General features: G+C 38.2%; 1 protein-coding gene across 2 annotated transcripts; it reads left to right on the forward strand.

Moving 5' to 3' along the window:
* Positions 1 to 319: 319 nt before the first annotated feature.
* Positions 320 to 4233, forward strand: LOC100245419 (transcription factor SPATULA). Of its 2 annotated transcripts, none has more exons than XM_002284844.4 (6): positions 320 to 1020; positions 1323 to 1421; positions 1508 to 1573; positions 1647 to 1712; positions 3530 to 3829; positions 3908 to 4233. In XM_002284844.4, the coding sequence occupies exons 1-6, from the start codon at positions 529 to 531 to the stop codon at positions 3992 to 3994; spliced, it is 1110 nt and encodes a 369-aa protein (XP_002284880.1). In that variant the 5' UTR covers positions 320 to 528; the 3' UTR covers positions 3995 to 4233. The 2 variants fall into 2 exon arrangements, with proteins under 2 accessions (XP_002284880.1, XP_010664562.1); XM_010666260.3 differs by having other exon boundaries at positions 1326 to 1421.
* Positions 4234 to 13790: the final 9557 nt, after the last annotated feature.

Raw genomic sequence — 13790 nt, forward strand, 5'->3', positions numbered from 1 at the left:
GCCTCGGGGCTTCACCATTTCTTCAACCACATTCCTCAACGCCTTCCCAAATAGCCTTTCAACTCAAATAAATATATTTGACCCTGGCGGAAGGGTGAGGGAGATTAGCATCGGATTCCATTCCATGTACGTGCCCATGGCTCATCCCTGTATGTGCGAAAATTTTCAATCTGACAAACGGCTACCGATCCCCACTCACATTTGCAAATATTAAAGAAACCAGGGGTCTCTACGAAATAACATAAAATACTGGGTGTTTCTCCTCAATTAACCCTAAATCCTAATCACGATAATTAAGGCGGGAGAATAATCAAATTTTGATTATAACTTGGAAGCAGTTTCTCTTAAGCTATCCAACTTCTGTAAGCCATCTTTGAGAGAGAGAGAGAGAGAAAGAAACCCCGAGAAAATAAGAGAAAGAGAGAGAAATGCGTCTTGCAGAGAAAAGGGGATACGAACAAAACCTTGGCGTTTGATTATTCTTCTTCCATTTCGTTTTCTCGATTTCTGATTTCTAAGGGAAAAAAAATGGCGGATCTGTATGGAACAAACGTTTCTTCTTCTGCCACCGCTCTCGCTCTCGAATCAGAAGATATCTCTGCGTTTCTTCACCACTTCCTCCATAATCAGTCTTCTTCTTCTACTACTACTAGTACTATTAAGGCTAAGCACGCGCACTCCTTTTCGCCTGCGCTACTACATCCGGAGACGGCATCCGCCGCCGAAGTGTTGTCTCCACAGAAGGATCGGCGCCGGTTCTCTCGATCGGCGATTCTTTCCGACTCCGACTGCCGAGTTAGGAGCGGACTCTCTACGGCTGGATCATCTGCCGTGGTTGAATCCTCCACCGGCATTAACTTCTCAGATCACGGGGCCTATTGCCCTGCGGGTATGAAGGAGACTGCTGGGAACACTTTCAGTTCTATTGCTGCTGTGGATTCTGAGGCGATCACGGTTTCCAGGAAGAGAAGAATGTTTTCCATGGAGAATAGCGTGGACGACTTTGGTTGTGATAGCGAGGTAGTTTCAGTTCAAGGAATTGTTTACTATCCGATTGGTTGCTGAGAGAATGGAGGAAAATAAAGTAAATAAAATTTCTGTGTTTTCTTAAGAATAGAACAACTCAATTAAGCAAAATAATTGTATTAGTCTTGGTTGAATGGAGTCTGTTTTGTTTTATGAGATCCTATATCACGGATAATTTTAGACTCTAATATTTGATTTTTTTTCTTTTTATTTTTCTACACTTCCTCAGCTACCAAACGGAGCCTTAGTTTGATCTTTTTTGAAATTTTTCGTTGGTTGATTCTTGTTGAACTTAGAAGGGTCCTGAAGCATCGGATGTGCCCTCGAATCCAGCCCCGTCTCGGTCTTCTTCAAAGAGGAGCAGAGCAGCTGAGGTCCATAATTTGTCAGAAAAGGTTGGGTTATGAGGCTCTGACGTCGAATATGTATTGTTGTTATAGATTTTGATTTCTGGGTTGTAATGTTTTAATTTGGTGGACAGAGAAGGAGGAGCAGGATAAATGAAAAAATGAAAGCCTTGCAGAATTTAATTCCTAATTCTAATAAGGTACGTAATCCAAAACCTGTATGCTCTTGAGCTGTGTGTGAATGCTAATGCTTTGACGTCCTTTTTATTATAGACGGATAAGGCTTCAATGTTGGATGAAGCCATCGAATACCTGAAGCAGCTTCAGCTCCAAGTTCAGGTTAGTGTTCTCTTTATGTTTTTGGACAAATATTTGCTTCAATTGCAGGTTGTCATCTATTTTGTTGCTTTTCGTCTGTGACTGTGTGATTGTCAATTGCAGCTATAGATGATTTTGCTTACTTACCATCATTATTTCTGTAAGTCAATATCAGTGTATTTATTTCACTCTTAGCCTGTGTAACCTTCAAAATTATTTCATTAAGGCATGGGATTGGTATCAAGGATAAGTCTCCATGTCCATTAAGTCGGGATATACAAACATGAATCTAGTCATGAAATTGTCAGGTGAATGATAGTAAAATTGATTTAATAATCATCCTAATGGTGCCAGATATGTGGTGTATTGAATCATAAATCATGGGCAAAAATCCATTAGCAATTAGGTTGTCTTGATACCCCAATTTTGATTTGATTCACATAGAACCTTGAGTTGGACCAAGCGGATCAATTTGCTAGTGATGTCTTGGTATATGTTCAATCTGGCTGGAACATTCTGATTGAATATGATGTGGCTGTTCATGGCTATTGAAATGACTAGAAATCCATTGTTCTCCTCAAAATCTAGTAAGAAATAGCCTGATTTCAAATATGTTTTGGATTAGTCAATTCATGGAACGTTTTTTGCCTATGTTCATCAACTCCAGACCGGTTTCTACTTGTAAACTCAATATAGAATGTCATGTTTTATACTAGTATCAACTACTTGGTTCTGGTGTTTGTGAAATCCATTTAGAAACACAGGATCTATGACTAGTTCTTGATCAACTCAGTGTACTCAATGTGTGTGGAACTAATATAAAAACTTTAAAATAATTTAAAGCTCATTTATATGTTTATTCTAATAGAGGAATTTGGCCAGTCATTTTCCATCATCCAATACTAGTTCTAAGTGATAGTATCAGACACATTCCAAGGTCTAGCAACAAAAGCAGAATAGATCATGAGTTGGGGTTGTGAGATATTAATTCCTTGCGGGAATGCTGGGCTATTCCATGTTAAGCAAAGTGCCTTGTTTTTCCCAATAATTTAGCAAAGAAAAAGTGACCAGTTCATCTTGAGTGTAGGTTTGTCAGATCGACCTTCTGGAAAGTAACTGGATCTGAACACTTAGCAGAATTAGTTTATAGGTTTGTACTAGTGTATTCTGAATGCTGCTTATTGTTTTATTATTTTAGATTACAGAGCTTGATCCCTCATTTATTTTATTGCTTTAGATTACAGGGCTGACCCTTCATATACTCATGATTGAGCTTGGTTTCCTTCCTCTTGCCATTATAGCATCTTCAACTCGAATTGAATCACTCTCCTACATTTGGTGATTTTCTTTGCACTAACTTCATTTTTGCAAAAGATCTTATAGAGTCCTAATTTTAGTGTGATAATTAATGAGGCCAACATCTTAATCACTTTCTACGTGTCCATTTTCATGAAATTTCTACTTAGGTTGTAAAACAAATAGCCACTTACAATCCTGGAGTTAAAGAACATTTACCAATTACCTTGAATCTATTATCTGTAAGTTCAGGCATTCCCTTTTAATAAAAATGATAAAGTTGTATTGGCTGACCTGTAAATTGAAGCCAAATGCTGTTATTATTATTATTTTAAATAAAATAATATAATGCTCCTTAAAGCTATTTTGCTAATTTGTTAGAGAATGGGTATGTAGCTAAATAAAGCTTGGTTTTCTGTTTGATTTTGAACTTGTTAACTAATGTTCTTGTAATTTCTTCTTCATGCGACAAAATATAATATCAGGAATTGAAGCAGAATCAACAAGATTTCTGATCTTTTTCTTTGTGATTGGTTTTACAGATGCTAACAATGAGAAATGGATTAAGTTTACATCCAATCTACTTACCAGGAGCACTGCAGCCTACGCAGCTGCCCCAAACGGGAGCAGGTTTTGCTGAGGGAAATCTATTGCTTAGCAACAGTGGAACTGGCACACTTCCTGCTAATCAAGAAATCTCAATGCAAACTACATTTGATCTTACCAGCCAACCAATTGCCATACCCACGATGACAAACATGAACAATTCAGATACCTCGTTTGGTTTTGAACATTCGGATCAGCCTCATTATGGACCCTTCAATCTCACAGGATCATCCAAGGTAACTTTTTAGTATGGATGATTGAATAATTTTTCAGGAATCTGGGAGTAACATTGACCATGTACCTGCAATGTGAAGGAAATCTGCCACGAAGAGGCATTACCAGAACCTCAAGGAGAGATGAACTGCTCCAGGAAAAACTCATCATCTGGTGTGTCTTCCTAACCAGCCGGGAAGATTCCATCCTCAAACAGTCAGTATGTATGAAATCACAGAAGCCATTTAGAAGTTTTACTTTGTTGAAACACTTTAAGAAACTGCTGACATGTGCAACTTTGTTAGGTTATTTATGCTTAAAAAGGTTAAACATAAGGGATCCGAACTTTTGAAATTCCTTAACGTTTATAACAATGTTTACCAAGTTTTTTGGTGTTCATTTTTAAAAAGCTAATGATGTTGCCTTAGGTTGGATAGAAGTTGCTATTTGTACAGTTCCCAAAGACGAACATTGTCCATGTCTGCCATTTTGCCATGCCCAGGGATCTGATTATTTTCAAGCATGCTTAGTGACTCTATATGGGAAATTGGAAATTGGAAATTAGACTTACTGATTGTTACCTTGGCAAAGTCGTCTGAGCATGCTTGTGCACAGTGGACAGGCATTGATTAAACATGCTTGGTTTTAAGTGCTGGTTTTATGAATTTGCTCAAATGCTATTTTAATTTTTTATAGAAAAATAAAGCAGCCTGATTTCAACCTTTCCAGTGTCTAAGCATGCGTGGGTACAGCAGAGCGCTGACACCATTTCGGCATATTTGGTCCGTTGAAGTGATGGTTTTTGACCTTTTATATATGATAAAATAGTTTATAATGCTGATGACCTGGTTTTTCTCTCTCCTCACAGAATAAATATTATTTTGAACTCGTTGATTGGAATTTGATGTCTCCCTGTAGCACCAAGGATTTAAACTTCTGCAAAAAATTGGTGAAATTTCGGCCGATACATTGGGTGAGGGCCCTCGGAAAAGCGCGGTGATTTTTTTTCTGTTTGCCCAAAAAAAGGGGGAAATAATTGACGATCTATCGACTGGGGAGAGGATCGGACGGCTATCAATGGAACTCGTGGTATATTATAACTTTAATTTTTTTATTTTAAAAAGTTCAAAAAAATGGCAAACGATTTTGTGGACCCCGCATTTTGAACAATCTCAATGCGTTTCCCACTCGATGGCGAAACTCGATTTTTATTTAGAAAAATTGGTTTTTTTATTGATTAAAAAAAAAATGACTTGGAGTCGCCACTTATTTTTGTTTTATTTTTAAAAGGGTAAACAAAATAAGAAAGAAAAACCCTAAGTGTGACTCCTTATTTTGGAAAAGGCGGTCTATGAAAACCGGATCGGGTTCGGGGGTCAGGTTACTTATCGGGAAGGTACGGTAAAGACCGTAGCACCCCTCTAAGTCCCTAAAGTCGGGTCTCTACTACTAAAATGAAGCTGACATGGCGATGATGAGGAAATCGATAAATACACAAATCAATCATGCACATATGAGTATCAAAACATGCGTATAGCAAGACCAGAATAAGGACAGATGCGTACCTGGGCAACGATCTTCAATGCGCTATCAAGAAGTGAGATTAGTGCATAATAACAATCATGAGATATAGCATACATGTCACTAAACTGAATACAAAATCATCAATAGCACAATGTGTCATTTCACTCAATTTTATTTTAAAGAAAATTTATTTGATGTTGGGCCCCCCACCAAAGCTCAATTCATTTTTGCATGAATTAATTCCATAAATTCCATTATTCGGAATTATGGGATTAAATCCTTGCTTATTTAAAAACCTTTTAAAAATAGAGAAAATGTGAAAATTGTTCGCCATGAAGAAAAATGGCGCCAAAATTTTATTGGAAAATAAATTTTTGGAACCTAAAAAAAACTAAGGATGAAAAATGGAAGAATTAAAATCTGAAAATTTATTTGAAAAATGAGATTTAAAACAAAACATTTCCAAAGTTGAAGATGGTGAATTAGAAGGTGGCGCGTGGCTTAGAGGGGGGACTAAGCAAGCCATGTAGACTAGAAATGCGAACTTGGGGCACCTTGAGCACCGACTGCATATTATTCCATCTCTGCATTAATGTTTCGGCCATGTAGACTTGAACCCCAACACACTGAATGCTCAAAACTGGTGCAAACTTTTGCTGTTTCCACTTTGCAGGCCCTTAGCTACAGGCTCAGATCACTCGTGAACCCTTTAATTCCAATACCGTTGGGCCAGATAAATGGACAGGTGAAGAAATAGCAGGAGGGCCAGGGGGAGTGCTCGAATGAGGAGTAGGGCTGCCAGTTTTTACCCTTTTGGACTGATGATAACAAATTTGGAGCTCTGGTTGAGAGGGAAAGAATATAGCCAAAACCCAATCTTCCTGTTACCACTCAGCAGCCCATAGCCAGGATAATCCCTGCCACGTTACTTCCAACGTATTCTCCTAGGCCACTTTTCCAACAAAGAAATGAAAACTCCCATTACACACGACATTTCCATCATTATAAACCATCCAATCGATTTTGGATGTCTTGTTTTCAACTGACTTTCTGTAATGGACAGTGCAAGGCGTCGGAGCTGTAGTAAGGCAAAAGCACACTCCAAAGACGTGGGATTTATACTGGTATAAAACGGCGGTGACTTTCAAGAACCAGCATGCGTCGACAACGGCAGATAAAAATTCCCATGCACCCAAACTGCAGTTCAATGGAATCGTAGGCCATGCTTCCTCAATGGACAATGCAACCCACTCCGCATTCTTCATGAAGGTAACACAGACCTCGAGCAATTCCAACAGCAACTTTTTGTCTAGCAGACCATTCTAGTGGATCTCGATGGCGTCCATATAGATGAGAATCCAGTGAGCTATTGCATATATATTCATAAACCAGCAACCTTCTTCTGTCTGCTATACAATACCCAATCAGCATAACAACATTTCGGTGCTGAGCACAGCTCAGGACTTCCACTTCTGAGCAAAATTCAACATCACCCTGAGAACTAGCCAATTTGTATTGCTTCACAGCAACTGCTTGGCCAAGTTATAGAACCTCAGTGTACACTGCCACTCTCATTCCGCGTGAAGAACTTTTGAGGATGAGGCATCACCCACTTCAATATTCTCCTTAACTGGGCGTTCACAACTTTTACTTTCCTCTATTATCTCAGAAGCAACTAAGGGTCTCGCCTCCGAGGATTCAACATCATTATTTATTGAAGATGAAGGAACATCCATGCTTGAAGAACTTCCTGGCTGAAGTGAGGCAATATTAGGAGCCCCAGAAGCCAATGGATCAGATTTCTTCGATGTAAGGGCTACAGTTAAGACAGTTGCTGTTGTTTCCTGAATATGAAGACTCAGCCATGTCTTTTCAAGATTAAATGCCAAAATTTCAGCAGCAACAAAGCCTTCTGGGAGAGCTCCTCTTCCGCGCCTGAACAACCCGAGGTGCTGGAGTCGCGAAACTGAATCATAACTAAGAGCAACGCGACTGGTGTTAGCACTGGCTGACGACATCGATGGTAATGAAAACGGGACATGACGGCGAACACCTCAAATCAGCAAACGACACATTTGGTCCAAAATATGCCATCTGACTCATAACATTACTTAGTGGATGTGAGTGAGGAACCCCAGCTGCATGTGCTTCCGACCTTGAACTTCGGATATTTGTGGTCTAACAGCTGAGTTTAGCAGTGAAATCAATATAACCTGGGTGGAAGACGGCGTCATCAATGATCGGGCCACAGATAGGGTCATCCTCCAATGAGCATCTTCCTGTCATGCTGTGAGAAGTGACATCTGGAAATGGTAATATCCATGCAATCACTAAGACAGAGCCCATAATAATCTGCAAGGTGGTAGGATTTGTTTGAGTGAGATAGGTTCAGGGGTACGTGAATATGGGTAGGATAGGAAGATGGGCAGATAGGGTGGTGGTGCGAGAATATGGGTATGATGTATTGAAAGGTGAGGAAAAAGATAATGGATATGAGAAGGTCTTAGAGTGAGAAAATGGGTTTGACGGATGGTTTGATGGGTAATGAAGGCTGCCATGCAAGGTTGGTTTGGTCTCCTCTATTATCGGTGAGTGGACTGGCAGAAACTTCGAGTTCAGTGTCATTGGGTTGACATCTGGACATAGAAAGTGGGTGCTTGCTCACAGCATTAGGGGTTAGCTGCTCTGTATTAGAGAACTCTCCTTTGTGCTCCAACAGCATATCATTCCTGTGGGAATCTTGTATTTTTGAAGACTGAGTAGCATTTTCTTCATGATGATGGTCAAGCTTGATATTCATGAGAAACGAATCAATACTACAGTCCTTCATTTCAGCATGAGATGCCTCTTCCTGTTTGTTCTTAGAAATAGGAATCCTTGTTTCAATGAGAGAAACCAATGAACTAAGCCGCTAATCCTGAACATGTGAACCAATGAGGAGAGAACGTCTCGAGCAATTGAGTTCCAGAATGTCTACTGCCACTTGACCTGATGGTGAAATCCCAATACCAGATGGTTGCAGCAAATCCTCCATAGATGGATTTCATGTCCAGTATATTACGCATATTTGACTAGTCAATTCCTATTCCTGTGAGGTAGGACTTGCTGACAATAGCTTTCCAGTGCTCAGTGCCTACAATCAAATTATCTCTTTGGCCATTCCTCAAGCCACTCTGTTCCGCGTTCTTCAATAGCTGCTGGGGTGTTCTCTGCTGCCCGAGTAGTGTTTGAATCCATCCCACCATACTTCCTATATTCCACTAGCATATCCAGAAATGGAAAAGTGCAGCACACATCATAATTCAGCGGACGGGACATCCAAGGCACTGTTGGTGGGGATAGAAGGATCCCTTGACAGCCACTGGTTTGCAAGATCAGTGCCGATAGTGACGGCATAGTGGTTGGAAAGCAGTCTTTGGCATCAACAATTACAGTAACAGATTGATAATCCAGTGCTACTGCACCAAAAACCATCTGTCTAATGCAATTTGGAGTTTGAACACCAACTATAATATTAATCCCGTTACTCTGAAGGAAAGAATGAAGGTGGGTGGCAAAGGATGCACTGAATCCCGTCCTCACCAGCTTATAATCCCCTTCCTTGATCATAAAGCCATCAACCAGTCTCTGACCACCTGAGGGGATGAGGCCCTTGCACCATTTGGCTGGCCACCAGCATGATCTACAAATAGGGTCTTTATTTCAGGGTCAACTTTCGGATTTTTGCAAAACTAATGCTGCCAATTTAAACTCTGATTAATCAACGTCCGCAATCCCGAGTCCCTCAAGCTGATGCAACGCGTCTTTAGGAAGGTAGAGCCTCCAATGAATACTTTAGATTTCGATTTTTGAACAATTATGGCGGAACCATTCATCGATTGGCATTATCATTACCCTGGGATTGCAGCAAGATGCATGGATCATCAGCAGTCAAGAGGCAATACTAATGCCCAGGTATGGCAGTCACCAATTCTGAGCAGAATAATTCAACAACTCCCTGAGCAGTGAGTCAATAATGACCCAAACTCAGAATAAATGTCCACATGAAGAATAGGTACTGCTTCATGCAATTCAGATTTGACCTTTTGGACCACATGGTGAAGGTCATCTGTCTTTTTCCAGTCCATTGTGCAGCACAATCTCCTTAAGAGCCTCACTGTCATTGGTATGGTGATTACATTCCAGATTCAGCAGAAAGGGTGCATCTATAGACACAGTAAAGGCATTGGCCAAAGCATTCACAATATACGCATTCTCACGAGGATTTAGCTCAAGTTTCTTTCCTCTGGACGTCCAATGCGATCTACATAGCTTTTCAGGCACTCAGAAATACTCAACTGTATGGAAAGTGACCCTCATGAGGCTCCCTCAGAGACACCCCACCTCCAAACCATGATAGCCAATCCCAAATGAGATATTTAACACCAAAACCACAGCAAAATCAAAGGAATGAAAACAAAGGCAGAGACCAGAGTGAAAATTGAGAGAATGATGGACTGGGAATCAGGTAAAGCATGAATGTATAAAGCCTCATTTCAGGTAACATCCATGGGCTCATACAGGTGAGGAGAGCTAGACTTACAGAGTGTATGAAAAACAGAGTCCCACTAGCTCCAAACCAAACCACAAGAAATGACAGTAAGATCAACAGCAACAGAGCATAAGAAAGGATCCAAAAACCAATAAATTCAGCATGTAATCCATATTATCCAACTCAAATTGGCGAGCAATGTAGAGTAAATCAAAATGGGAAAGAGATGAGAAATATATGAATCAAAGTAAGCAAGAAACTCACCTCAAAACTCACCTGCAGCCCCTTTCTTTCTCTGTTCTCTCCTTCTCTAAGCTCCAGCTAGCCAAAAACACGCCCAAAATCTCTGTCAAAACCCCTGAAAAACCCCCTCCTCTCTGCAGCCTCAAACCTCCTCTGCTCCCTCTCTCTTTCTCTGTTTTTCTCCCTCTCTCGGATCCCCTTCTCTACCCAAAATAACCAAACAAAAACTCCTCCACCCTCTCTGATTTTCTGCCACCTTCTAAAAAATATCTCTCCAACGACAGCCTCCCCCCGACCACCACTACCCTGCAGCAGCTTCTGAAAAGCACCCTACCTCTAGCCAAAGGTTCCTTTGCACCAATCAGCACCTACCTCCTCTAACAGAAAAAATACGTGCCTCACTACTGCCAGAATATCCCCATGCAACGTGTCAATCCCTGATTTCTTACTTCTAGGATCACTCCTCTCATGCCACCCTCTCATACCAGCTGCCAAAAAGCTCCTCAAAGTGGTGAAAATATGCCCTGAAAATACCCTAAAAACTTATAGACCAAAATGAGGGTCTACAGATTTATTTTTAATTGTATAATATTTATTATTTAAAAAATTGAAACGTTTAAAGCTATTATAAAATTTTAAGTAACTAAAATATTCTTTGTAATATTTTATAAACATAAGTTTAAAAAAAAAAAAAATTTAATAGGATAAATTATAAATAGTTTCATTATTTAAACATAAAGATAGAGAGGCAATAAGACGAGGAAGAATTTAGTTATAAATTCAAAAACCTTTATTTATAAGCTCAGGACAATCTAAACATGGTGATTGCGGGTTTATCAAAACTCCTGGTTCGATGACTACTACATTAGAATAATATGTTTGACTAAAATTTTGTTAGGCAAATCCCTTTAGGAAAACTTTAGTGAATGAAAAGGTGTATGATATTCTTTCAATGCTCTATGAACAGTACGACTCTCTTGTATACAATCTTTATTGAATTTAAGTGAGAGAAAACTTAAATAAATGAAAAAGAATATAATGTAGAAAGATCCTTACCAGTATGCTCCTCTCATTTCAAATTCCTTAAATCTGTGCATTTCATTATTGTGAATGAGCTTCTTGAATTTTGTAATGTGCAAGACTTCTATGAATAAGTCTGATAGATTATTATTCAATTTTATTTGTTAAATATCAATTTTATAGTATTTTTTAAAGTAGAAATATGTTTGATTCAACCATTTTTAATATATCTTTAGTTAATTTATATAATACATGTATTGGTCTTTATGTAATATTGTTGACTTATTTTAATAGAGAATAAGTTACATGACTCTTGGATATATTGATTTATAAATCTTAACTATAGACATTTACAACTTATTTTATGAATTACAAATATTTCTAAATTATTTGAAACTATAACTACCATTATTTGCTCAATTGATATCCATGATATCCATAAATAAAAATATTTAGGCGTTATTAGTTTTTTTAAATAAGTTTAGTTTTATTTGAATTCCTTTTTTTCTTTTTTTCTTTTTTCACTTTGGTCAAATCGAGATGAGATCCAATTTGTTGGTTATTTGGGTAATTCACATGATATGTTTTATACTTGAAAACATGCATAAAATTAGGTTGGAGATTTTAGCTTCTGCTGTCCTAAGAAGTGGGATTAGTTCAAATTTAAAAATTAAAACTAGTATTAGTTGACTTAGGCCGAATATTTATTTATTTATTAATTATAATCATTTATAAATTTTAAATTAAAAGAAGATAATAACTAGTTCAAGATGATTTAACATTGACGCCCCAAGTTCTAAATGCACAACAGTCTTCGGTTTTTAAATATTGAAGGATTATGAAATGAATTAAGGCAATTTTTTATTTTGAACCAAAACCTTATCTTCTTAGAATTATTTAATCTTTATATTTTTTTTTACATTCCATGAAAATTAATATTTTTATTTTATTGCATTCCAAACATGGTGGTGTATAAAGCCTTGACCTGATGGGGTGTTCAAGCTAATCCACTCTTAAAAAAAATTATATATTTTTAAAATTATTTAATGTCCATTTTAAAAAATTAAATATGTAAAAGAATTTTATAGTAATTTATTATTATTTTTTTTTGGTATTTTTATTTTTAAACTTTTTGATACCCAAACATAACGTATTTGGAAATCATTCCCAATGGAAAAGCAAACGAGCTGTCTTGTTTTCCATTTGAAAGAAACCGTTAGACATAAAGGGAAGAAGGATACCATGGTTGGCATTTGGATTTTTCGCTATTTCAAGTTTGAGAATGGGTAGGTAAAGAACAAATTTACAGGGTTCCATGCCTACCATTTGAGAATAATGTCAAATTATAAGAATCAATTACAGGACTGAACTCTAAAACAGATACAAATAGTAATAGTTCCCTTTCCATTTTTCAAAAGTTATGCCTCTCAAATTTGTAGAATGCAAGGGAAATGAAATTTCTTGGAAGTTTCATATTCTTGGCTTAAGAACCTGAAGTTTTGAACGGTCCAAATGAAATTTCTGAGAAATTGCGTTATCAGCCATTTGAAAGCATGTAATTTACTTGTCAAATTTCTGTTCGTGAGAGACTGATTGCATTCACATCTTGGATTACACCATTAAAAGCAAATAGCAACATGTGATCAATCTGGGAAAAGATTTTGATTAAAATTAAATATTGAAGTTAGGCAATCTGAGAAACTATAATTTATTTGAATTGCAGGATGACACAGGTGGGATGGTTGGTTTATTTTGAAACTGATATGATATTTGTCGATTTTTATCATCTATGCCTATAATTTGACATCCTGAAATATCTCAAATTCCTTCCCTCCAGGAGTCTTCTTCATCAGTCGTATCTCTTACTCACATTCTTACTTGGGTATGACATTGTATGATCAACACCATCCCGTGTGAAATTAATTTGATCCTCTTTGCTAACCAGTTAGTAGATTGTACTAAAGCCCCCTGAAAGGACAGATGAGAGAAATGCTGTTTTTTATGCAATAGATTATGATATATCCTTTGGGAAGATAAGAGAGAAAGGGAAGCAATAACACCAACACATGCACAGGTTAGCTACATTCGAAGGATACAAATGAGGTGGATTGGCGCAGTGGGTTATCAGGGGTTTGGAACATACATAGAAGACAATTAGTAGAATTTTGGAGGGTTGCTGGCACATGCCATCATCTGCTGTGGTACTTTCGGGTGTGTTCATTGAAGCAAATCCGAGCATGTGAAGTCCCGGGCAACTCCTTGTCCCATGTCTGCACACAAGATCCTCTGGAGGAGGGGGGGAGGGGCGGGGAGGTGGGGGATTGGCCACATGCACACAACTCCACATGATGTCCTCTCCTTGGACCCCCGTGCAGCCAACTCCTGTGTACCCTCAATAATGCCTTCACAGTCCAATGGAACAATCAAAATCATGAGCAGTGTACATGGAGTTCAATAATTGCCTGGTCAACTGAATAATGTTCCATCCCAGCTTGGGGACCAAACCTCTCAATTTAGTCGCACATAAGGATATCTTTTCTCATGGATCTCTTAGTAATTAAAGAATATGTTGGAATTTGTGTTTTCTACTTTTAATATATATATTAAAGCCCTCCATTTAGTTGCACGTAAGGATATCTTTTTGAATGGATCTGTCGGTCTCACGC

This window comes from Vitis vinifera, chromosome 18, assembly GCF_030704535.1.
Source record: "Vitis vinifera cultivar Pinot Noir 40024 chromosome 18, ASM3070453v1".
NCBI classification, from domain to species: Eukaryota; Viridiplantae; Streptophyta; class Magnoliopsida; order Vitales; family Vitaceae; genus Vitis; species Vitis vinifera.

Coding starts and splice junctions, on each gene's coding strand:
- LOC100245419 (XM_002284844.4), top strand. CDS start 529: ATGGCGGATCTGTATGGAACAAACGTTTCTTCTTCTGCCACCGCTCTC. Junction 1,574..1,646: donor TAATTCCTAATTCTAATAAG/GTACGTAATCCA, acceptor TTTTTATTATAG/ACGGATAAGGCTTCAATGTT. Junction 3,830..3,907: donor ATCTCACAGGATCATCCAAG/GTAACTTTTTAG, acceptor TGCAATGTGAAG/GAAATCTGCCACGAAGAGGC.